This window comes from Macrotis lagotis, chromosome 8, assembly GCF_037893015.1.
Source record: "Macrotis lagotis isolate mMagLag1 chromosome 8, bilby.v1.9.chrom.fasta, whole genome shotgun sequence".
Classification (NCBI taxonomy): Eukaryota; Metazoa; Chordata; class Mammalia; order Peramelemorphia; family Peramelidae; genus Macrotis; species Macrotis lagotis.
The window spans coordinates 142,408,258-142,434,144 of record NC_133665.1 but is presented as its reverse complement, the minus strand read 5'-3'; the positions used below and the strand labels follow the sequence as shown (position 1 = coordinate 142,434,144).

At 39.5% G+C, this 25,887-nt stretch overlaps 1 protein-coding gene across 18 annotated transcripts in view; it reads left to right on the top strand.

The window, feature by feature from the left end:
• The window catches only part of ATP2B2 (ATPase plasma membrane Ca2+ transporting 2), a 681,398-nt gene that overhangs the window by 571,190 nt on the left and 84,321 nt on the right, over positions 1–25,887 (top strand). For 13 of the 18 annotated variants that reach the window (XM_074198571.1, XM_074198568.1, XM_074198575.1 and 10 more), the window contains 7 exons: positions 717–842; positions 3,053–3,085; positions 4,412–4,471; positions 12,266–12,307; positions 13,731–13,889; positions 20,153–20,367; positions 22,965–23,207. In XM_074198571.1, the coding sequence (XP_074054672.1) occupies positions 717–842; positions 3,053–3,085; positions 4,412–4,471; positions 12,266–12,307; positions 13,731–13,889; positions 20,153–20,367; positions 22,965–23,207 (878 nt within the window). The remainder of the gene's footprint in view (positions 1–716; positions 843–3,052; positions 3,086–4,411; positions 4,472–12,265; positions 12,308–13,730; positions 13,890–20,152; positions 20,368–22,964; positions 23,208–25,887) is intronic. The other 5 variants (XM_074198583.1, XM_074198586.1, XM_074198585.1 and 2 more) reach the window with 3 other exon arrangements.

The window sequence follows — 25,887 nt, the reverse complement described above, 5'->3', positions numbered from 1 at the left end:
ATCAAGCAAAAATACATGAAAAAAATTTGCTTTTCAAAGACAGAGTTTTTTAAAACTATATAGCATTTTAGATTTATTAGGCTTTATTATTAATAATAAGGTATGAATCTCATCATCATTTCCTCACATAAGCAAAATTGATTAAGAGAAGAGCAAAAAAGGAGGTTGAAAGGCAAAGTGTGTGGCAGGAAGAACACTGAACCCCAGTTTAAAGAGAAAGAAGAGTTTGTATTTGGTGTGTTAGCCTGGACAAGTCACTTAACTTCACTGAACCTCAGTTTCCCTCTCTGTAAAATTAGGTTAACCAATTATAATATATATGCTAACCTGCCTCCCAGTAGACTGTAAGTTCCTGGAGAATTAGAACTTATCATTTTTGTCTTAGTTATCTCTAATATCTTTCACAGTGACCAAGGACAGGAATAACTATTTTTTTCCAGGCTTTGTTATATTAAATTGAATTGAATTGTTATTCAACTGGTAGAAAGAAGAAATGGTATATGTCTGTAAAGTGCCTACTATCATTAATAGAATTAACCAAAAACAGCTTTGATTCTGATGGGGCATTCACAGTTGCCAGTGAATGGTGGAAATCTTTGAAAGAAGAACTGAGAATCTGCAGTAGCTACAATCATGTTCATTTGGGGTCAAGTCAGAGGCTGGACTGGGCAGAGTGGGTACAACGATAACTTTACTCTCTTTTTCTTTCTCCTCAGGGACCCATGTGATGGAGGGTTCTGGCAGGATGCTGGTCACCGCTGTGGGAGTGAACTCTCAGACTGGCATCATCTTTACCTTACTGGGAGCTGGTGGTGAAGAGGAAGAAAAGAAAGACAAGAAAGGTAACTATTCTCCCCTGTCACTACTTGTTCCTAAGTCCAATGTGTGCCATTCTTTTAGGAATTTGGCTGGGGGCAGCCAAGAAAATGCTTTCCACAATATCATCTACTCTCAGGTGTAGGTGTTCAGCACTTAGACCAGTTGTGTTGTGTTCTGCCCTTAGGCAATGGACTTTTTTTTTTGGTAATAGTTTTTTTGTCTTGTCATGTCATATCATTCAGCCCACCCAAGTGTTTTTTTTTTTGGTTGTTGTCGTTGTATATACTAGGTGGAGCTATGCTCTAGTCTGACCTATGATTTTCTCTAAGAGTAGCAAGAAAAGAGAATGCTGTCTCTATCTATGACTTTGGTGTTTAGTGGAATTATACGGTTACCTAAATTCTCCTGGTTTCCATTTGACCTTGTATGCTGTGCAAATGGTAATCCTTAACCACTCCCTCTCCACCAAGATTGAATGGGAACAGTTAAAATGCCTAACTAGAGTTATACAGAGTAAATCTTATGATTTCTCAGATGATGATGGCTCTGGATGCCAATAGTCATCCTCCTAGGCTGAGTCAGTGCTGCCAGTTACTATGAAGGGAAGAGTTCAACCATCATATAAGGGAATTGAGACAGAGAAGGAATTGGTAGTGTGAGTAGGTGATGTCAAGAGCTAAAAATGAGATAACAAGGTCACCACTGATTTTAGAAAGTCCTCAGAAAGTTGTTCATCCTCCCTCTTGGTTGTATTAATATAGAAGCAGCCCGGATTTACTTCTTATAATGGTGACCTTGATTGTCTGGGAGTACTCTGAGCCATGGGAAAGAAACAATGAGTCAAGTGAGGGAACCCTTACTGGCTCTTTTTAGGAACATAGGTCTCCAAGTTGTGAGGGATATTTAAACTTGACCCTCTTCCACCTTCAAAAGAAAAATACAAAATGGTGGCTGAATTGGTAAGTTCTCTGTGATAAGAAAAAATGCTGGCCTTCCTAGCTAGCACCTGAGGAGCACTTTTGTTGAACTCCCAAGGCTTCTCTATGGATCTTCAGACACCCAATATTTTAGGCTGCTCATAATCTGATTTCCAGACCATTTAGAACTAATAAACTATCTCCCAGCAGTTTTCCCTTTTAACATGCTCTCATTCTTCCTGACCTTTGTTAGGGAAAACAATTTTTGAGCATTAATCCCAATTGCTTTCTTTATTCACAAAGCATAATAAAACACTTACATTTGGGCTTTTTAGATTCCAGTGTGAAGGATGATGGAGATGATCTTAGTAAGATCTCGTTTTATAGCTCCCCACAGAGGGATGGGCTTGATCACAGATAGCCTACTCTCTTCCACCCATCCTCCTTCTTATAGTCTGCCCAAGGAGTGGGTAGTTCTCTGTAACCAATGACTATGGCTGAAAACTAAGAGGCAGCCCAGCTGCATCCAGCCAGCAGGATTGGAGATTTAAGAGATTATATGAATGGGAGTCTGCATGAAGGAGGGAATTCAGACTGGCTACAAACACAATCCATATATTGAAGAAGCTAAGACATATAGTCATCACCAAGTCACTTTTCTCTGGACCTCAATTACCTCCTCTTAAGTGAGAGGTGTGGATTAGATGAACCCTTGAGTATCTTCTATCTCCAAATCTAGGCACCTATGTTCCTACCCTACCCTGACCCAGGAGGTTTATTACTGGAAATATCCAAGATAGACTGTGACCTTTCCTATAGTTCTAAGGCATGGACTTCCAAGTCATTCTCTCCCTCAAGCGGGTATTTTGGTGAAACTCTAGGATCTGGTAGGGATGGGTTCTTTTTTCCATTCTTGAGTTTATTCAGCCTGATCCTGAGTCCTAAGAGAGGGCATGATGGAGCAGGACTGAGCCTCAGAGAAACACATTGAATCAAGAAGCTATAGAAGATTTCCCTGTGGCAGCCTATAGGGATACAGCTCCCTCCTCCCACACTGCTACCACATGCCAGCTCCAGCATGACCCTTTCTTCAGAAGCCTGTCATAAATGATGCCCATTTACCAGTTTACATTTCAGTTTGATCCAGGTGTGTGTGTGTGTGTGTGTGTGTGTGTGTGTGTGTGTGTGTATTAGAGATAGAATGGAGAGAAAGAGGGGGAGAGAGAGAGAGAGAGAGAGAGAGAGAGAGAGAGAGAGAGAGAGAGAAAGCTGACATATTTCACCATCATTAATATGTTTTAAAAATCATCACACAGGTGTGACCAAAGTGGATGGCCTTCAGCTTCCAGGTACAGTAAGAAATACCTCAGGGTAGTTGACATTTTTAATAGTTGTACTGTCCCCTTGAAGACTCGAGGTTATGAATACAGGACCCACACATAATCACACGATGCTACAAACCATTACCCAATACTTGACAAGACCTCACAGTGCTACATATGATCATGCTACATATGCCACCATAACATATAGCATTCCAACAAAGGAACCTAAATATATGTTTTAGCCATGTGATAGTCATCTTCTATCACCATATTTCATTTCATGACAATGTACTAGTGTATATATAACCATATACAGGGTAACAAATCATACAGCACTATATAGTGTGACTTGCTACCATAATATATGACACCACTATAATATATTATAACATCACAATACCACCAGTGTGACACAACCCATATTCCACTATGGAGTATGACATGCTACTCTATAGTAGAAAACATCACTACACAAAACCACACACCATCAAACTACCCACCATGTCACCCTAACTTATGGAACATGACCAATTCCCCTTGTGATTATTTTGTCAGCTTGAGGAATAGAAATAAATTATGTCTGGGATTTTTGATGATTTTTGAGAATTAAAATGAAGTGACCAGAGCCAGTAAATATATGGAAGGCATACCTCCTAAACTTTATTTTAGTTTATGAAATGCAACCTATCACCTTATAGCTTAATCATTAACTTTAGGATCATTGACCTCTTGGGTCCCTTTATTGGACTCTAGTCAGAAATTTTAGGAGTGGACTGGCTTCCTTGTGACAATGGACCTTCCTGGTATTAGCTTGTATTGTACTGAGAAGCTCTAGGTGACACTTAAACAGCTCTCAGTTGACAAGTCATTCTGGGAGTGGATCTGGAAACATATCTCCATATCAGGAAGACTGATCCACACAACACTGCTAAACTGGGTAGATGGGAGTAGGGCATTCCATCTCTGGGTAAGCAATTAGAGCTTCACTCTAACCAGAGCAATCCCAAGCATCTCTTGGAGAGTAGAACCCATTGTTGTACAGTGTTTATCCTCCCCAGCCTTCCACTGAATATTTTCCTATATTTATTTTCAAGATATTTCATATATGAGTTGTTGCCCTGTCTTTTTTGACATTTTTGTGATGTCATCTCATCTTTCTAATATCATGTTACTTAATTTTTAGCCAAGTTTTATCCCCCCAAGAGAACAAAATCATGTTAATTTCATAAATGTTGATATTTTGTCATGTGAATTTGTTCATGTTATTATTATTATTATTACTACTACGTACTATTCTTTTTATCCATTATTACTCAGTAGATTCTTCCCACCCCTCCCACCCTCCTGCAGCTACAGATGGTGCAGCAGGTGCAAATCCCACCGATAATGCAAATTCCAGCTTAGTCAATGGTACGTCAAGAATACTGAGCTTTTGGATTTCCTTTGATGGACTTCTCTTCCAGTTCTCTCTCTTCTTTCTTTCTTTCTTTCTTTCTCTCGGCTCGCCTCCTCTTCTCAACAGCACACGTGGTGTATGCGCATGTGTTATCTTGGGATAGTGCCTCTTCCTTACACTCTGACAGTAGCTTATAAGAGGGGCCATGCTACTATCAACCTTTGGGGCAAGGGCTCAACCTGCCTCAAGAGCCACCTGCTTTGCAAAGGATGCCCATCTCCTCAAATTGGCCCTCAGTGCCACTTTGGGGAGGTTGTGGCTTTGGAATGGAGCAAGGGAGGAGAAGGCTGGTAAAATTGACTTGAGTATTTGGTGAAAAAAATCTCACCAAACGCTTGCAAACAGCTCCCCCTGACATATGCTTCATTCTTCCAGCGTGACACTCTCATAAGCCTACTTAGTCTCACCATAGCTTTGGGAAATAAATGGCCCGGGGTCAGGAATCTGGTTCTGAAGCAACATGACTACACCATGGGCCGCTCTCAGTTCTGAGTGTTGGCACCCATGAGCACTGTCTGTGAGGGAGAGATGCCTTTGTTCATCTATTTGCCCGTGCTTCTGGCTTGGCCTCAGGGTTAAGCATCAAGGGCTCTGGTCCTTCACTCCAAAATACAACCTCAATGAATTTTGATATTGTCTCACCTAGTTTCGTGACCCCATCCTATAGCATGCTGATACTTTAGCCAGTACCTTTCTTCATAGACTTTCGAATCATGAATGGGTAGACACTTAGCTTAGGCCCTGAAGTAGCTCTTTCTTTTGTTTTTGTTTTTTCTCAATGATTCTGGACTAGCATTATTTGCTGTTGGCTGTGCTGTGCGGTGTATGTTTCTTGAAACTCTGCATTCTTTTAGAGCACTTTTCAAGTAGGGGTGGGGGGAGACTGGGTGGAAATCTTGCTGGGGATGGAGGGGGGGCTTGATCTTGACCTTGGTGGCTAGGCCTCAGGAGCTTCGGTGCACATCAGGAATGAAGAAGGAGATCTTTGTTGCAGGTCGGAGGTGATCACAGTCAATCATGATCCTTTTTGTGGCCTGGCCAAATGATGGTATTGGAAATGGGATGGAGGGAAATGACTCATGGGAGCTATTAAGTAAAGCAGAGTTTTGCTTTGAGGAGGGTTGTCCTGGTGCTGAGCAGGATAAAGTAGAGATTCTCCTAGGAATCTCCCAATCCATGACTATTTTCTTAAACGTCAGTCCTGTTACCGTACAGGACTATCTATGTCATAAGCAACCCAAGCTATAGGATTTGTGGGGAAGAAAGAGATGCTAAGAAAGAGGATTCCTTTAGTTCTCTCATTAAATATTCATTGTCCTGAGCCCAGTCAGACCAAGGAAATCACCTGCTACATTCTTGCTGTCAAATATGATTGTACTGTGACACCTTGAAAAGTGTCTGGTGAATCTGTATGGGCCATTGCAAGGCCAGGCTGGAGGGATCTCTCTAGGAACCCCTGGGTCCTCTTTAGAGGAATTTTGGCCAGCTACTCAGTATTCAAACTCCTTGAGAGTGAGCAGTTATTAATTATCTTTCTCCCTCAGTGTTACATTATGTAGGAAAAAGTGGGGAAGGGTTGCTTTGTTAGATTCAAGCAGCTCTGCTATGGCTTTCAGCAGGAATGACAAAATGGAAGACTTTGGGGAAAGGCTATATTCTATAGAAATTTAAGGGCAGCTCTGTATGCTTCAGGGGAAGTTACTATTTACTTTAGAAAGTTTAACTGAATTTCCTTGGAAGAGAGGGGTGATAATCTATGACAGAAAAGAGCTGTAACCAACCCCACTGTCCTTTCCTCATGGCTCTGTAAAGAAATGAAGATATAGGTGAGGAATGCTTACTCCACCCCCCCCCCGTCATCCTTCTGGAGAGGGTACCCCTTCTTAAAGATGGTTTCCTGAAAGGGTGTCAGTCAGAGGAAGGCAAGAGGAGGTAAGCAATCTAGACTTTCCTTTGGTTTTAACCTCTACCTCCTTAAATGAGAGAAGCAGGGTCTGTGATATAAGACAGCTGTGTTTAGTGGCAGAATCACCCTTGAACATGCTCACTTCCAGGATGAGAAAGTGAGAGTCCCTCTGGTGCTGAAGGGCAGCTCAGTAGCTCCTTAAAGATAGTGGCCCCCAAAGACAAGAGAGAAATGAAGGCCTTGTGGGTTATATTTAGAATGCTATTTTGGGAGTTGATCTGAGCTCATCCCCTTTGTGACTGCAGTAAGCTGTGAAGTCTGGTTTTTCTGGTTGGGAATGGGCAGCTGTTTAGTAAGGTTTCATTTAGAGTAAATTCACCTTGAATTTAAGGGATAGTGAGTATAGTAAAAGAGGTTCTTGAAATTGATAAAAAGCTGAGAAAAACAGAACATCAGGGAGTAAAAACTTTACAGGAAGCTCATTCTCATGGGGGCAATTTACATGCTCCAACTCAATCTCTGCCCAAGATCAAAGCTCAGAAAAGGAACCTATCTCCTTGGTTCTTCTCCCAGGGAGCGCAGTGCCTCTTACCATATTATACCTCAGCAAAATAGCATGAAATTCCTTCACAGGGCAATGTGAATAGAGGACAGTGCATCCAAGGGTGCAGACGCAGCTGCTTGGGGTATGAACTGTGGCTTTGAAACTAGTTTAAGATGGGTAGTCTTGGATGGTGGAAGACTGGTGGTGTGATGCTCAGAGGAAGGTTATTAGAATCTGAGGATCTATCATGCAGAAATACTATCAACAGTGTCAGAACCACACCCCTCCAACTTCATTTGACCTATAACCTGCTATTCTTATGGACTAATTCCACCATTCTCTCTTTAGAGGTTCAAGACCACACATTTATATTAGAGTAACTGAGAGTAAGGCTTCTTGACCTGGGCTTTGGGTAGCAAAATGAATTTAAGAAAACAGGGAAGTCCATTTGTAGTAGAAACTATTCAGAATAAAAATGCTAAAACTTCAGGGTCTTAATTCAGTTATACAAAGGGTGAATGTTGGAAGTATACTCTAAGGTAAATTAGTTGAAGATTCTATTTGTAAGCTCTTACCCACCCCTTCCCCCAAACACACAGATGAAGAATTTTCTGTTAGGACTAGAGATAAAAATATGACCTTGATACCCATTGTGGGATTAGGCTGTAGCCTAATTAGGAGTAGCCTGCAAAGTTCATTTTTGTACCAAGCTAAGCATGATGGGAATAAATTTAAACAATGGAGCAAAGTGACCCACTGCTTCTAAGATTCTCTTGCCTGTAACTGTCCAGCTTCCATCAAGAAACCATCCAGTTTCCTTTCCTTCAAAACTCAGCTTTTCAACCCTTAAACAACTTCCTAGACTATCCTAATCTTGGTTTTCTGTCTTTAAAAGTTTTCTTCTAGAGCTTGTTTGAGCTACCCATTAACTGGGCCTGTGGCAAAACCTATCCCAGGCACAAATGGAGGCTCCCAGGCTTCCATCCCCTTGCAGTGTTGATGTGTATTTCTTACCAGACCCAGATTCGTCAATAGTCATACTAAATAAGAAACAGAGCTCTCCTTCCATCCCAGATCAGACCCAAGGTTTTCCTTCTCATAGAGCCTAGCAGTGACTGGGGAGTTGTCATTTTGGCCGAATGGGTGAATAACAAACTCCAGGTCTTTTGGAAAATGGCATCATTTTAAAGAAAGTTCCTCCAACCTTCTATTTCCACCCCCTTAAAACATAAAATGTTTTCTGTCTGACCATACATACTTTCCCAGTCTTTATCTGTTATCTTCCTAAAAGAACACATGTTTACTGGGATTTTCATGACTATGTGGGCAACACTGGAAATAAGCAATGAAATTAATGAATTGGTCTTAATGAGCACATTGAATTACTTAATCAGAAACTATGCAGTTCTGACAAAAGTCCTTTGTACCACCTAGAATCATGCCTTGAAGTCCATTCTTCCTAGGCAGGCTTAGTTTTTTTTTTTTAAAGCATGATTACTTTAATTCACACCTGGAATTGTTTTTACCAAAATAATGGCAGACTCTAGAAAAAGGACTTTTCAAAGGAAGCAAAGCAAATTCACTGTACGTACTTATACACTTTGATAAGAAACTGGGGCTTTGTGAAGGGAAGGGAAAACAGATATAACAGATATAACAGATGAAAGCACATCAGAGGATTCTAATGTCTCACTGAAGGATGAAATCCATCAAGGGCTTTCTTTGTCTTGCATCATCCTTAGTGGTTTGAAACCATGAGCCAGTTGGGAAGGCTTCCTTGCCTGTGACTTTCAGGAGTCAAACTGTGGCACCTTACCAATTCTATAGATTTGACCATTAAAACAAGGAATTCCCAACCTGGAGAATAAGTGATAAACCTCTTATAATTGTAAAATAGCTGATAAAATTTATTTATCATCTTAGGAGTATTTTATTTTGCTTTGGAACCAGAACTGAGTTTTCAACCATATGGAGAGACTTCTGGTGTGGAAACCCCTTGTAGTATCAGATTGATATATTTTCTGTGACTTGCTGTCTTAGAGAGATGCCTAGTTAAGTGACTTGCCCAAAGTCACAAGTTAGTACAATATTGTAGTCAGGACTTAAAGCTTTTTAAGTAACTTCTAAAGATGCCCTCTTTCCCCCAATCCATGCTACCTCTCTCCCTCTGGAAGTTAGGCAGTTTATACTTTGGTTTTTAAAGATGATAAAACTGAGACCCAGAGTTTATGTGACTTACCCAAGGTCTCACCGTATAATTAGTGTCAAGGTCCAGAATTCATGTCTTCTAAATTCTGTTCTGGCAGTTTATCCAATACATCATGCATTTTTTATGTTTTATTTTACCCTTTGTAGAACAGTTTCCCTTAAAGACAGACTGGAAAACAGTTCTCAGTAATTTGTTCCCAATTTTCTCTCCCCTGTTTCATCTCAGGAGCATAGGAATATTTCCTAACTATCAAGGCTCAAGTAAAGCCCAGGATGGCATATTTCATGGCATTCAAAAATCAAATCTCTGCCATTTCTGAAGTGATCTGATGCCCTTGTATTCTGGGATCATGAAACCATTTTCTTTCTTGTTCCTTTTATTCCTCAGTTAATTCTCTTTGCCTTTGGGAAATGGAACTCCTTAGGAAATTGATCCCTTCCAAAGGATCTTTGAGGAGTTGAGCACTTGAGAAACCTATACTCCCTGCATTCTAATTATTTAGGGGAGGAGTAGTATTATGTCATAGATTTACAACTGGAATGGGTGTTAGAGGTCATTTAATTCAATATCTTCAATTTCTAAAGGCAGTAACTCATAATTTGAGAGAAGAAATAACTTGATGAAATCCACAGAGACTGCATGAAGAAGTCAAGGGGATGATCAGCAAGGTGATGTCAGTTAGATACCCTTTCTGAACACATATCCCAGTACCACTGAGGAAGAATTGGCCTCTAGATACTGCCTAGTTTGTCTCTGGAGAATGCTTATAGAGAGCCACACAATGTTTTCCTAATGCCTGCATAGCTAAGAAATTTCCCTTGTGGCAGATTTTTACAAACTGTCACAGATGCTACAGCACTGACATTGCAATAAAATAAAGTTAAAAGTTAAATGGCAAAGCAATTCTTTTAGTTTTTGTCCTTTCAACTTTTAAATTTATTTCACCTTTTGACTAGAAGAAGCTGTGTTGCATGGTGGGGAAAGGATGAAATTGGAATTAGAGGACTAAGTTCAAATTTCAGACCTGAGGCTTGTTATCTGTGTCACTCTGGGCAAATCTCTCTGAAAGGATGGAGTAGGACAAGATTGTCTCTCTCTAAAGTCTCTTCTTGCTCTAGGAAATAATGTGTATAAAATTTTTTTTAAAGATATATACAAATTAAAAGTGTTAGGGACTTAAAACATTATTGACTAGAATAGTAGCTAGAAGTGATTTAGTTGAAGTTAAAAAAGGAATTTCTTTGCCTTGTAGATCTTTAAGTAGTTAATTGTGTCCCCTCTCTAGAGCCATTAACCCTTCCTTTGGGCCTATGCTAGTTTCACTTCTGTGACCATATCCTAATGGAATGACCATCCCAGACTGACTACTTAATCTCACACCTTCTCTCTACCATGATGCTTCTCCAGTCGTTGACAACCAGGAGAGTATCTTATGAGCCTCCTTTGATATTGGTGGATCAGCCAACTGGGGAGGATGAGTTCTTTTTAGCTAGGATGAAATAGGGCCTTGCTTTGTTTATCTATATATATATACACACCTTGACTTTGAATCTTTTGTGACCCCAGACTTCCCCACCCATTGTAACAATGTCTAGTTAAGTGAGCAACCTCCACATTTCGGTCATATTACACAACTTCCTTCACCCAATGTTTCTTGCCCTGGTCATCATGACAATGATGACCTAATGTGGCCTCTCCTTTGGTGTTAAGGGTGAAGTCCTTATCTGCTTGGGTCGCATCAGATAGTGCTATAGTTTCCCTTCCCAGATTCAGAATGTGACAAGCACATTACAGTTGAGTCATAGAGAATAGTAGGAACCTGTTGTGACAAATGAACAGCCATAGCAATAGGCCTCCTCATGCTCTGGCCCCCCAAACTTGATGGATTAAAAAGTAGAAGCAATCTAGGCAGCAATTGCTCACAGTCTCTTTAGCGTTGGCATTTTCTGGATAGCTGTCCACTTGGTGACAAGGTAAACCTAAAAAATATTATCATCATTGCTGCTTATCAATAAAATCATGCCCTGATACAGTACCAGACAGAGAAGGCTGTGTATAGAGGCAATAGTCAATTATTCTTTGGCTCATGGGCCAGTGTATGAAGTATCCTGGTGCCTTGTACATATATACATAATCATATATATATGTAAATATATGAACATATATACATATACATGTATATATACTTTATGTACATTATATATATGCATTTAATTCTCCATTCAGTTTCTCATCTTCCAGTTGTTTCATTGCTCATGAGTTTCTGTCCAAGGAGCATTGAAAGGTCAAGGAAGAAACAGGGAAATCTTAAGCCAATCATTTTAGCTGTTTAAATAGAAGGTGAACAAAGAGCCTTGCTCTGAATATGCCATGAATTATGTTTCTCCAAACCATAACTTGTCCCAGTTAAAAAGCAAAAAACTCAAAATAAATCAACAGTCATGACAAAAACATTTAAAAATGAAATGGGTCAGCTTTTCTTTTATCAGAAAGTTTAAAACTCCACAATCTATTTCTGGTTTTGCCTTATTTGCTCAGGAAAATTAGAGCAATTTTATTGTCTGTGTATTCTATTCCACTTAATTCAGATGCCTGACTATCTACTCCTTCTTCTTTCTTCATATGGACCATGATCTGTTTTCTCTTTGTCTTATCTTGCTCTGTGTTTTCATCTGTAAGCCACCTCAAGCCCTTTTGGAGGTAGATGCCATACTAATATTAAGTTAATGAACTTAGCAAACTTTCTAGTTATCATGGGGATGTTTAAATATATCTGTACATCATATTAGAGATAAAGAAATTTGAGGGTCATATTCTCTGAATTGAAGTTATTACCTCCCAAAGAAATATATGCATAGAGACCCTTATGAATGGGCAGATGTTGTATCATTCCACAGAGTTATTCAGTGGTCTTTTTTCCTTTATGGGACTTAGCTAGACAAATACTCACAAAAGTCACAAATCAAGAGATGTCCCAAAAACCAGTCATTACCCAGTCTTTGATTTAAATGTCCATCACAGTGTTCTGTCTGTGTGATGACCGTATATTGTCTGTTCTTTGTTGTTTGTTAAAATTCTTTATCATGTAGGTAAAATGCAGGATGGCAATATGGACACCAGCCAGAGCAAAGGTAACCCTTCCATTTTAATCAGGTTGTGGTATGTGATGTGTGGCCCCAGCCCCATTCCTGATAATGTGACTTCAAAGCAGAGTGCAAAGAGATTGGCTTCATAGTGAAGGCCAATCTGCCAGACACATACATACCTATCCAAGGACGTGTGGCATTTTTAGTGGGTGTAGTTTGTTACTTGGACTTGGCAATCAAATCATGACAATCCAAATCTGAGCCATGTAGAAATCCAGGCATCAAGTTTCCCCAGGCCTCTCTTCTTTACTTAGTTTGACTAGGGGCTCTGCTTGGTGTTCTTCAAGCTTCTCTGGATGGAAGCTGTTCATGGCCTGGTGTGGTCCAGGGACAGATATAGTGTCTGAGCATCAACCAGGTCTTTGTGGTTGAGATTGTGACTAAGATTGACCTTGGGGGCTGAACAAACAGGATGACAGATCTAAGCCTGGGATTAAGAGATAGGGAATAACTTTCCTTGATTTCTCTCATCCCTGGTGGCCATCACCTGATGTCCTAAGAGTGGACATAAAAGTTCAGTCTAGATTATAGCAATACTTTTTTGGACACAGCTTGAGTAAGAGTCTATTCTCTTTGAATGAGTGAAACATGGGAATTTACTCTGGATGGGATGTTGAGACATAGTTTTTGAGATCTGATTCATGAAATAAGGCATTTTTGAATAGAAGTCAATGTTTTATGTCCCTATGTTAGTGATGCATCCATTTCATTGGAAAAATAATTGTTATAAATTAAATGGGGTGGATACTTACGCCCTTTCTGCTTCCCAAGATCTTTGGGCTAAGAGAGTAGATCTAGGCTTAAGAATTTGTCTCTCCATAAGAATTTGTCTCTGAATACCAAACATCTCCTTAGGGATCTATGCTAGATCCCTTGGGGTTTTATGAAATCATGGCCTTGAACAATGTCTGGACAAATGATCTTGTCTTTATTAATGAACTCATGTCTCCTGAGTTATATGACTGAGATCAAATTCCAATCATATAGGATGGACCCAATGGCCATAACCTATTTGATGGAATTTTTGAGCAGGATAGGAATGGGGAGGGTCAAGAAACATTAACTCTCACCATTAGAAAACCACATTTATACTCATAGCTCCTTCAAGGTTCCCTAGAACATTACTGGCCAAGCATGGTGGTATCACTTGCTTTGTCTGAGGAGTCAATCACAGATTTCTTGAGAAGACCTCACCCTTCTCTACCTGAAGACCATAGTCTTCTGACCCAACTATTAGATCTATGGTTCTTTCCCCTGGGAGACTTTTTATTCTGCCTCCTGGCCCTGGTCTCTCCATACAGTCTCAGGCTCATTCCTATTAGGGAGGGGGAAGTTCCTTGACATCACAGCTTTGCAAAAGAGTGGGATTTTGGATTTCAAGGTGATGGTGTGTCTTCTGCTTTGGTAGCCAAACAGCAGGATGGAGCAGCAGCCATGGAAATGCAGCCCCTGAAGAGTGCTGAAGGGGGAGATGGAGATGACAAGAAGAAGGCCAACATGCACAAGAAGGAGAAATCAGTCTTGCAAGGGAAGCTTACCAAGCTGGCTGTGCAGATAGGCAAGGCAGGTGAGTGTTCCATCTGAAGAAGAGGGAAGGCCAAGGTGAGAAGAGAGCATCATACTTCACAGCTCATCAAACCAATGTTGTCTTTAGTTCAATTCATTTTGGTTCAATTCAACTCACATTAAAGCTTCTTAAGGGCACTTTACTGGGCAAGATGTAGTATAATGGGAGCTACAACACAGGCTCCATTGTTATTTATCTGGAAATCAAATGGGGAAGGAGGAACAAATATAGTCTTAACTATGGTACAAAGGAGAGAGGAATGAAAAATCAGTCAGCACCCATTTACTAAACATTTTCTAGGTATAAGATATTGAGCTAGACTCTGGGGATATAATGAAAGGCAAAAAATCATACCCAGAGAAAAACCTAAAGAGGGCAAGAAGAGGTGAACAAATGGGTAAAAAAATTCCCTGTCTTGATTATGGCTTACTGTTAGTAATCCTTACTAGATATCTGAGAGAATGGAAACATTTTGGGGCAAAAAATTCCATTTTTATATTTATAAACCCAATGTCTTATATACAACAGGTACTTTATAAATAAGTATTTCATTTTTTTATTCTAGTTATTTTTGTTATGGTATGATTTTGTAATAATTATAGCAAATCACTGTCTTACCAGATAACATATTTCTGATTTTTCAGAGCTAAATATCAAATAGCCCTAGTAGCTCAGTTCTCCTGGTGAATTATAAGACAGAACAAATAAAGGTGTTCTCAGTTCAGTAGGGAGAAAATGTATTCGTGCATATGTATATTTATCATTCTATCCCCTAGAAGGCAGTAAATACCTTGAGGACAGACCCTTGACTTAGTCCTCTTTGATTCCTTTAACCCTCTGCACAGTGTCTCTTACATTAGGTAGACTCTCAGGGAATTTTTTTTTTTAATATAAAGGAAAAGTTCAAAGGTATATATGTTGACTCCTGCCTTTGTTTTTTTTCAAGACTTAAATACTTTTCCTTTTTCTGTTGTAATGCATCACTGGTTTTCTATGATAAGAGGACCAAAAAACTTTAATGATTTTATCTCTATATGCAATGTAAATGACCCTCAGTTTGATAGCTTTCTTCTAGAGATGATATATGATATGCCCAAAGATTATATAAAATATCCATTTTTTGGCAGTCACAAATGAGTGGAATGTGTTATAACCATGGGGAAAACTACTCCGGATCATGTAGTCAAAACCCTTTACTATACAATTCAAGACAGTGTATCTATACTCATAAAGAAGAAAAGATTTCTTGGAATCTTACTAAAGAAGAAAGTAAGGGGCAGCTAGGTGGCATAGTGGATAAAGCACCGGCCCTGGAGTCAGGAGTACCTGGGTTCAAATCCAGTCTCAGACACTTAATAATTACCTAGCTGTGTGGCCTTGGGCAAGCCACTTAACCCCATTTGCCTTGCAAAAACCTAAAAAAAAAAAAGAAGAAGAAAGTAGCAGGGATGGAAAATTCAGATCCTTTGAGATGATATCCAGGTTTATTTCCAGTCAAATCCATTGCCAGATCACTGAACAATGTTATTTGGGGCCACCTATCAGACTATGGAACTTGCTTTGCGATATAGATCAGTTTATTGTGTATTGGATATAGATTTTGCCATTATGAAGAAAGGAGTGATAGCTCATATATATATAGGGTGTTCCAGAAGTTTTATATAGTTTTAAGCTATTAAAGCTTTTGGATCGCTCTGCATAATAATGAATTTGTTGGCTATAAGGACTGGAACTGTTAGGGAAGTGGAATACAAGGGAGATGAAGAAATTTGGTTTGGGATTAACTGGATATTGGTATCAGCACCCTGGAGAGTTCCAAATTGTGAAGATGTTACTTGGAGTCTAGACCACCTTGTGTACTATATTTTCTTAAAGTCCTATCTCACTGTGTATCTTCTTGATTGTTCACTCAATCAACTTTTATTCAATGCTCATTCAACAAACTTTTATTGGTTCATTTTGTCTAGAAAACTATGTCAAGCTCTAGCAGATAGCAAATAACCTCAACTTAGTCAGCAAGAGCAAGTCAAGTATTTTAAGTGGCAAATGGAGGTACTAATCTTAGTTTTATGGTTTGCAAAGTGCTATCCTCACAAAAACTCTTTGAGGAAAGTCATTAATTATAGCAATAGATTTTTTAAAAGCCTTAGAGAACATATAGTCCAACCTTCTTACTTTAAAGATGAAAAATTGTATCCCAGAGAGGCAAAACAATTTCTCCCAATGTCACATAAGTGGTAAGAGACAGAACTGGGATTTGATTTCAAGTCTTCAACATATTTTCCATTGTACCATAGTTCCTCCAAAAAGCATTGTTATCCCCATATTATAGATGAGGAAAATCAGAGATCCACTAATGAATGAGGAAACAAGAATGACAGGGTAAGGGCCATGTGGCCTGAAGATTTTTTATGAAAAACACACCTTTGCCTCCCAGGAAGAGAATGATATGTCAGCTCTGGTCAGTTTATTACATTAACTCCCAGGGCTTTCCCTGCACTGCTGGGCTCCATTAGAACATTAGTGGTAGTGAAAGCTAAGCACAAATTCCTTGCTTCTCCCCTCTTAGGCAGGTGCTGTCCCCCCAGCTCTAATTATAGCAGCCATGGTTTGGGAGAACAGTAGCAAATTACAGGCTTTGCTGACTATATTTAAATGAGGAGCATTGTAACAATCCTGAGCTCAGTTTCCAGGCTCCGATCATGTAAGGCAGGGTCTAGAACACGTGGCCTTTAAGACAGAGCTACAGGGGGCCCTGCAGCTGCATGCAGAACCCAGGCTTGGTGCCTTCCTCACACCTGGGATGCCTTGCTACTTGTTTGGTGACCCGGACTCACTTCTTAAATGCCAACTGTTCAGCTGCCACAAAGGGGTGCAAAGGCACCAGGCTATATCTCTGTTATGCTGAACATGGTGATGACAAGCACTCTATCTTCAAAGCTCTCCCAAAGCCTTGTTCTACCTTGCATTTTAGACTGATTTTCTTAACTTTTTGAGGTTTATTAAGTATTCCCTTTCCCCCAATCTTGCTAGGAATGTCTAAAGTTGAGATTCGGAGAAGTTAAATGACTTGCCCAGAACTAGCATTTCAACTAATTTCTCTTGAATTTACTGTCATTATTCTTTCCTTTGAAGATCCTCAGTACTAGCTAGACCATACATACTCTTGGGAATGCCTTTCTCTCTCCTTAGGATGCCTTCTCTCTTTTTTTAAATCCAACCTCTGCTTCAGGCTCTCCTCCTTCAAGAACCATTGCCTGATCATTATAGATGATGGTAATGTCATCTTCTAACCATCTAAAGAACTGACTGCTGGTATTGCCACTTCTTTGTTTTATTGGCCATCTTCTCATACAACTTATGCATCCTTAAGAGAAGAGACTTATAGCTCTAGATCTCTTCTGCAATACCATGCCAAATATAACATTATATGTGTAGATGTGTACATATATGTACATATGAACACACATTCATTTATATATATATATATAATTCTGCAAACTCTAAAGCCCTAGATAAGTGTTTATTTTTACTATTACTATTATTATTTAACCAAGCTTCATGTCCAGATGAGAAAGACATAAGTTAGGGTGAGAAGGAAGCTCACAACATATTTAATCCCATTCAGAAATGCAGAAGTAACGTGATAGAGAGAGCACTGAACTTACAGAAAACTTGGTACTGATTCTCTAGCTCTAGTGTTCCTTCCCTTTGAAACCCTGAACACATCATTTCCCTTCTGCAGGTTTCTCCTCTTGGTTAAAATGAGAAGGTTGATATGTATTAAGATCCATTTAACATCTGAAATTCTATAAGATGATGTTTCTTAGACTCTTCTGAAATAATACTAACGAGAAACACAAATAGTGCCTTGCTCACTTTTTGAATAGAAACATAATTTCATTAGAATGGAAAACTCCCAGTGATGAAAACCTCTCTTTATCTATGCAAATCAACTTGTATTCATTAATTTATCATCTTAGAGATTTGTCTGGGGTCATTTAGAGGTTATGGGACTTGCTCAAAGTCATTCAGTTCATATTTTTAATAGCAGAACTTGAACCCAAGACTTCTTGATTCTCAGAGCAGATGTCTGTCAGCTACACTACATTTCCATGATCCTAGTAGGCACTTACTAATTATTTGTTATTAATTAATAAATATATTCCTTCATGATATCGTATATCCTATGATTGGACATCTCTGAATGTCAGAAACTTCTCTCTGATGGATACACATAATTCCCACTCATTGATCCTTGTTAGATCCTAGATAGCACAGAGAACAACCTTTACCCCATTTATTTGAGAGGTGAAACCCATTCTTTCATGTATTACCACCTCTCTACTGAATTGAGCTCAACACATAGTTGATACTTAATAAATATCTATTGCATTGGCATGCAAAGAGAAAATGGTCCACCATAGGAAACCAGTAGTATCCAGTGTGGACAGATCCTTATCTGAAATCCCTGTGAATAGGCTATTGAAGACTGTAGAAGGCTAACTAATTTAAAAATGGAGAGAGGAGAATCGTCTCTTAAAAGTCACTTGAGGGACACATTCAGTAGAAATTATGAATGAGTAGGAAGTAATGAGGTTGATGATTTAAAAGCCACATCAGAGGTGCTGGCTGCAAATGAATGTCACCTTAGTAGTGAGTGACATATCTGATAAGGTGAGTATTGACTTCCATCCTAGTTAACATCACTATCATAAAATCCATTTTTAGAGCTCTTCTCTGAGTGCCACCTTGGAGCCTGTTCATAAATCACACAAGAAAACTGAGCTTGTTTTGAACTCCAAAGCAGCTAAGAGAACATAGGCATCAAGATGAATGTGAATCAGGTGGAGACAGAGCTTGGCCTGGAACTGAAGATTGAATTCTAATCCCAGTTTTGTGACTTTGGACAAATTGTTTCCAGTTTATAGGTCTCTCTAGAAGGATGGACTAGAAAATCTCTAAAGTCTCTGTTGATTCTAAAGGGTTATGATTCCATGAATCCCAAAGGGAAAGGTTTAGAGAATGACCCTCATGCCATGGCATGAGGCAGTGAAAGAAACATGTCATCAAAGTGAATGTCATGAGCCCATTATGTTTGGCTAAGACTTCTCAATCTTATTTCAAACAATTCATCAAAAAGTAAATGAAAACTCTATGCTAGACACTGGGGAAAAGAGAGAAGGAATGCTAAATTAGGATTCCTGCTTTCAAGGAACTTATCCTCTTATTGGGGATACAGTGTAAGTCTGATATATACAATTGAAGTGATTGTAAGTGGCATGAAACTGTGAAGAAATATAAAAGTGATTGCATGGTCTAGGGTATAAATACCACAGGAGTTTAGAAATGAGGAAGATAAATGAATATGAGTGGTTTTGGATGTGGCATTGTGTTGAAAGTTGGCTAAAGCTGGACCTTGCTAGATTGGTAGGATTTGGGAAGAACTTTCCAGGTAAGGGGGGAACTATTCACTGCTAACAACACATCTCCAGGTCACTCTGGAGTGGATCGAAACAGGGAATGTCAGATTCACAGTTCCAAGACCAGTACATAGCACTAATAAGATATAAATCTGGACTGAAAAGAACCTCAGAAGCCATCTAGTTTAATTATACAAGTGAAAAACTGGGGTGAAGAAAGAGAAATGAGTTGACTAAGGGTATAACAAGTTAAGAATTTAAACTTAGGTCTTATAGATCAGAATCAAATAGTCTTTTCTCTACTTTATGTACAGGAAGATCCAGGGAACAAAGACTTCACTTTCTCCCAGGGATCTTCATTGCCTCAAACCTGATCTATAAGCTCTGCCTACTCAGGAGAAGGAGGGCTTGGGACCTGGCTTAAGATCCTCAAACTAAGCTTTAGTTTCTTGTCTCCCAATATCTTTTCAGCTTAAAGAATTCAAGCTATTTAGCCTGGAAAAGATATTAGGGGAAGCATCTTAACTGTCCTTAAGTAGTTGAAGGGCCTTAATGTGGAAGAGAGATTTAACTGTTTGTGCTCATTCCAAGGGGCAGCAGGCAGAAGTTGAAAAGAAATAAATTTCTGTTTGATGTTTATATTAGCTTCTTAATATCTGGAACTATCTAAAAGGGAAATGAATTTTGAATTGTCTCTGGATGGGATATTATAGAGGGGATTCCTCTTAGGTATGAACTGGACTCCATAGCATCTGACTGCATTTTACATGTTTGTGTCTGGGATTCATCACTGGGTTGGGTCCTGGTATGTCCTTGAGTCGGTCTTCTCCCATGTTCCAGGCCTGGTGATGTCTGCCATTACGGTGATTATTCTGGTGCTCTACTTCACTGTGGACACCTTCGTGGTGAACAAGAAGCCCTGGATGCCTGAATGTACTCCAGTCTACGTGCAATACTTTGTCAAGTTCTTCATTATTGGGGTGACTGTGCTGGTGGTTGCTGTGCCCGAAGGGCTCCCCCTTGCTGTCACCATCTCTTTGGCTTATTCTGTGAAGGTAAGAGGCAGGGGAAAGGACTCAAAGATGAGCCAATCAGGTGAAGCAATCCCCTGTAGCACATTGTGTTTCTCATTCTCAGATGGTGGGCAATGGGGACAATTGTCTTGGGGCTTGGCAAGAGCCTGGGGTCACAGCAGCAGCTGAGAAGAGTGTGCTGATGACTGCTGTCATTCAGGGAGAGGGCTTGTGAAGCTCAACCCCTTCCCATAGAGCCTCTCCACCTGCCTTAGAAAGGAGCTCTGAGCATCATATCTATAGCCCCTGCCTCAACTCTTGCTCCACAGAATTATTCAGCTCATCCTAGTATAATACTGGAACCCAAGGGTCCCCTTGAAACTTGGAAGAGGTAAGTTGAAGATAAAATTAAGTTGTTCTTCCTAGAGCAAGAATTCAAGGTAGAGAACCAAGTGCCACAAGAGCTATCAATGGAACCTCCCCCATGGCCCAAATTCAGATTCAAGAGTGAAAGATGAATAAGTGTGATGCTAAAGAAGAGTAAGAGAATAGAGTAGAGCCTTTGCCTTTTCCCTTCCTTCTAAAGAATACAACCACACTCTCTTATTTCACATCTTCCTGGGGCCTTTAGTTAGCCAAATGATAGACCCACTGGATCAGCATTTATCTAAGTTAGCCATTGACATGCAAGTTTCAATTCTACTTCTCTGGCTCAACTTAACCCTAGGGTATTATCTCTTTAAATACTCCTTATCTCCACTTTCATCTTCATATGGAGACTGATTTCACCTGTGTCAGTGGAGAAATAGTTTGGGAGGGCAAGGAGTTATAGGAAGGAATGTTCTAGAGTCATCCAAGTACATGGCAAGAGCCAGTTTCCAAGCTAGGACTTGGGTTTGGGTGCCCAGCTGTAATTTCATATGGAAAACGGATCTCTTGAAAGTTGCCAAAAAGAGTGACTTCACTGTAAGTTATACACACCTTATCACTACCATTTTTAGGGTACACCAAATAAAGAGAAGCTCCACCCCATAAAAGCCCAAACTCCAGTAGTAGAGCCTGGTACAGAGTGCCCTGGTGGTCAGATTTCTGAGAATAATTCTTTTTGAATTTTTACCTGCCCTGCAAAGTAGTAAATTATTGCTTCAGTGGGTCCATTCCTCTACTTAGTCAAACATGAAAGAGTTGGTTTGCCACCTGGGTTTGTTTTTCAGTAATCCAGCCCTCAAGTTAAAATGTTTCCAGGCCTATAACTGTTGGATACCTTACACAGTTCAAAACTCCTACTTGCTTGCTGCCATTTAGTTATAACCTTTTAAATTTGGAAACTCTAGTGCTGGGATTATGGGAGCTGTCCACAGCTGCAGCCCCTTCAAAGCAATAGGATGGCAGGATTGGTATGACATACCAGAATTCAAAAATTTGCTCAAAACTCAATGTATTGATTGATTTTTGTTGAATATGAACTTTTCGTATTTAAGTTGGTCTGCCTGGGCAACCTGTTTCTCAAATATTTGCCTGTTCTTGGATCACATTTTCCTGTTGGTCTCCTTCAGATTCAATCTCTTTATCATTGCCAATGTGTTTTTCTTGGCCCCAGATTAGTCTAGCACCTTTGACCTTCTTGGCTTTGTACCTCATTCAAGCTACTGTAAGGACTGCCTTATTTTGGTCAATCTACTCATGTTGTCCCTGACTTGTTCTGTAAACTGTGCATTTAATTCCCACCCAAATTCTGATTGCTGGTACACAGAGAGTTCTCATGCTTTGGTGCCTCTTGATCCACTTCCCTGGGAGGGTAGCCAATACTGATCAAGATAGCTTCTTCACTATCAGACAGTATAGTATTTGTTTTTACTTAATAGATTTGAATATGCAGCCCTCTAGAGGCTAATTATTTCCTCATGTGCACTATCTCTGGAATTCTGCTGTCTGCCACCAAATACATAGGGGCTGTCTGTAAATAGTTATCTGTAACCAAAAGACAAGCCTCTCATCAAGGGTGGATATTCAAAAAATGGATATGATCCTACAATATTGTTTTCCCCATGCTAAAAGAAATAAAAATACCATAGGATAGCTAAATACTAGTGCATCTAATTTCTACCCTTATTTAATAATTATTAAGAAAAGATGTCATTTAGAACAACATCAAAATATCCTATCAGCCCCAAGGTACATACTGGGACATTACTCATGATAGATTTATGTATTATGTGCCCACTTGTCCAGATCCTATACACATTTCTACAAGTCCCATAGTAAATAATGGAGATTTTAATTTTATTTATTTCCTCTGTGTTACCAGCTTGAGGGCCCTAAAGAATATGGGAATTTGGGAATGGAAGAACAGTGGTTAGGAAGAAATGAGACCTTTAAGAAGTGGCAGAATGGATAAACAAGCCAACCAATCAGTGTTTGAGACAGATAGGAGTGTTGTCCCTTTCCACAAGATTCTACACATTAAAATAAGACAGGCCAACTCATCATAAAACTTCTTGATTAGACACACTCCTTCAAATCTGGTCCCTTCCCTTCACATTGCTATAATGTAAGTTATTTTCCCACTAAGGCTTCGGCCACTTGGCCAAAGCCAGTTGTGAGCAGGCTATATTTTTCCTTTTCTTTCTCTCTCTCAGAAAATGATGAAAGACAACAACCTTGTACGCCACTTGGACGCCTGTGAGACAATGGGAAATGCCACAGCTATCTGCTCTGACAAGACTGGGACACTGACCACCAACAGGATGACTGTTGTGCAGGCATACATTGGGGATGTCCATTACAAGGAGATTCCAGAACCTAGCGCTATCAATTCCCAGACCCTGGAGCTGCTGGTGAATGCCATCGCTATCAACAGTGCTTATACCACGAAGATTCTGGTAAGTGGCTGGTGACTGCCCTTTGCAACAGTCAATGATGCCCAGTACATGAGAATCACTGGGCACATTTTGAAACATAATTCATCTTATAAACATCTTGCCATTGGCCAAGAGATACTAAAAAGATTTTTTTCAGTATCTAATTAAACCATTTCTTTCATAATGAACTCATTTTTTGATTATATTCCCGTATGAGAATGGGAATTATTAGCTCTGTCTGTGATGGCTGACACTGAGGCTCACAAGTTGGGGAAAAAGGGCCAGACATACAGATGCTTACATCTAGATGTTTGGCTTTACACAGACACAATATATGGGTGAAGAGAAGAATGTTTTTTTTTTCCAGATGTTTTTCTTATATTGTGCCATGAAGAGTGATTTCTGATCAAGTGACTGATTTCCCCTGTCTTCCATCCCTTTGACCCCCTGCCATCAATCTGGATATTGCTACTTCTCAGAATCACATTACAACATAAACAAACCAAGCCAAAGAGGCAATGAGATTGTAATGGGTCACCGACAAGGAGATGGTCTCTTCTGCTCTTCAGACACCAATGTAGAGAGGAGTGGCCATTGTACTGTGAGGAGAGCCTCTCCACACCCTTGGGGCTGAGGGATGGAAAGAAAATCAGAAACTAGGTCAGCATGGTATGCATAGAATGCTAATGAGAGAAGGACCCAAGGTGCAATGCAGGGGACCACAAGATGGTTCATTTTGTAAAATCCAAGTAGGAAAAAAAAAAAACATGATGCAGATTTCTATTAACTGCTGAAGCAGGTTATATCCTCTTTTGTCTTGAGCTAAAGATGTGGTGGACCAGGAACTTCTTGAGGAGGTTTTGGATCATTTTGAGGGATTCAGAATTAGGGAGAGTGAATTTGATGAAATAGAATGGTTTATGAGTCAGAAAACTTGAGATTAAGCCCCACCTCTGTGATTAATTTACTGAGTGATACTTCTTTCTGGTCCTCAGTATCTTTATCTGTTCAGTAACTGGGCTGAAACAGAGTTTGCAGCATACCTCCTAGCTCTAATGACGTGGTCAGGGTTACCAAACAACCACAGTAGGAGCCTACATATCTTTGTGTAACTAAGTAGTGTTAGGAATTGAATTAAAATCCTGACTTTACGATCACTAGATTTAGATATATCATTGAACCTCTATGATTGACCTACATCACTGGTGCCAAATTCAAATAGCAATGATTGCAGGACAATATGATGATTTAGAAAACCATAAATTGACATTATCTATGTTGTATTTTATTTTTATTTATTTTGTTAAAAATTCCCAAATGCATCTTAATTTGGACACCTCTTGGGAGTTTTGCTGGCTGACTTCCCATTTATGGGTACACAAGTTTGATACCTTTGACCTACATGATCTCTGGGGCCTCTTCCAATTTTAAAACTGAGACTGTTTTAGAAACATTAATAGCAAAATGAGAATTTTGCAAGATCTTGAATAATTAATGTGGCATTCGATTCATACAAAATGCTGTGAACCATTAGAGTGATTTATTATTTTAAGGATATTAATTCTGGATAATTGTAATAATAAAACTAACAATAGCATTTATCTAATTCTTTGGGGTTTGCAAAACACTTTACATGTTATCTCATTTTGATCCTTCCATCGACCCTATGAGAAAGCTGCTCTAATTATTCCTATTTTACAGGTGAGAAAACTGAGACTGAGAGAGGTTAAGTGACTTGTCCAGGGTCGTAGCGCTAAGTTTCTGAGGCAGAATTAGAATTCAACTTTAACTCTGTATTCATTGTGTTACCTAGTTTTTTAATGTAATAAAAAAATACTCAGCTAGGAATCAAGAGATCTGAATTTGAGTGTTAGTTCTGCCAGTAACTAGTAGTTTGTGTGATCTTGGAAAAGTCACTTTTCTTCTTGGAATTCCTGTTCTCTCATGTATAATGTGAGAGGGGGTAAATTCCTTGGTTATTTATGTTACATAGAACTCAGAGGATGACAGAGCATGACGGAATCCTACAGGAACATCTATGTCCCTCTGTCTTTAAAAGTCTATGATTTATGACTGGCTTAAATTTTAAAATTAATAGAATCAGAAGGAGGGTGAGAGCAAATATGAAGAATGAGGAAGGAAAGAAGAAAGGAAGAAAGGAAAGAAGAAAGGGAAGAAGAAAAAAAAGAAAAAGAATTTTCATCATCTTGTGGCCAACCCCACTACAGATGAATATTTCTAAACTTAACTAGACTGGTCCTCAGACGTTAGAGATGGCACCCACTGACAGGCCCATACCCAGTGCCTTTTTAGCTTGGTAGACCCTGACAGATGCTTTTATGTCCTTTGAGAATAGGTCCTTCTTCACTCTGGTATGATAAGACTAAGCTTCAGACAATCAGATCTACGTCACTGGAGAGGGAGTCCCTGCACCAGTGTGGTGGGGGAACTTTTGTTATTCCAGTATGATTTGGTTATCTGACTATTTCAGGGATAGTGGTTTTTATTTTCTGTACTGCATAATACAGGTTTTTGTCTCACTTCTCTTCTGATGTTGTCTTCAAGCCAGTAGCATGATGGCTTGTTGCTAAGAGGAACAAGGCTATTTAAAGGAAAAGGGTAAAGCTGTTTGGCCAGTGTTTTGTTACTATTCAGTTACTGAAATGGTTGATCCAAACTGAATTTTCTTGACAGTAATGGT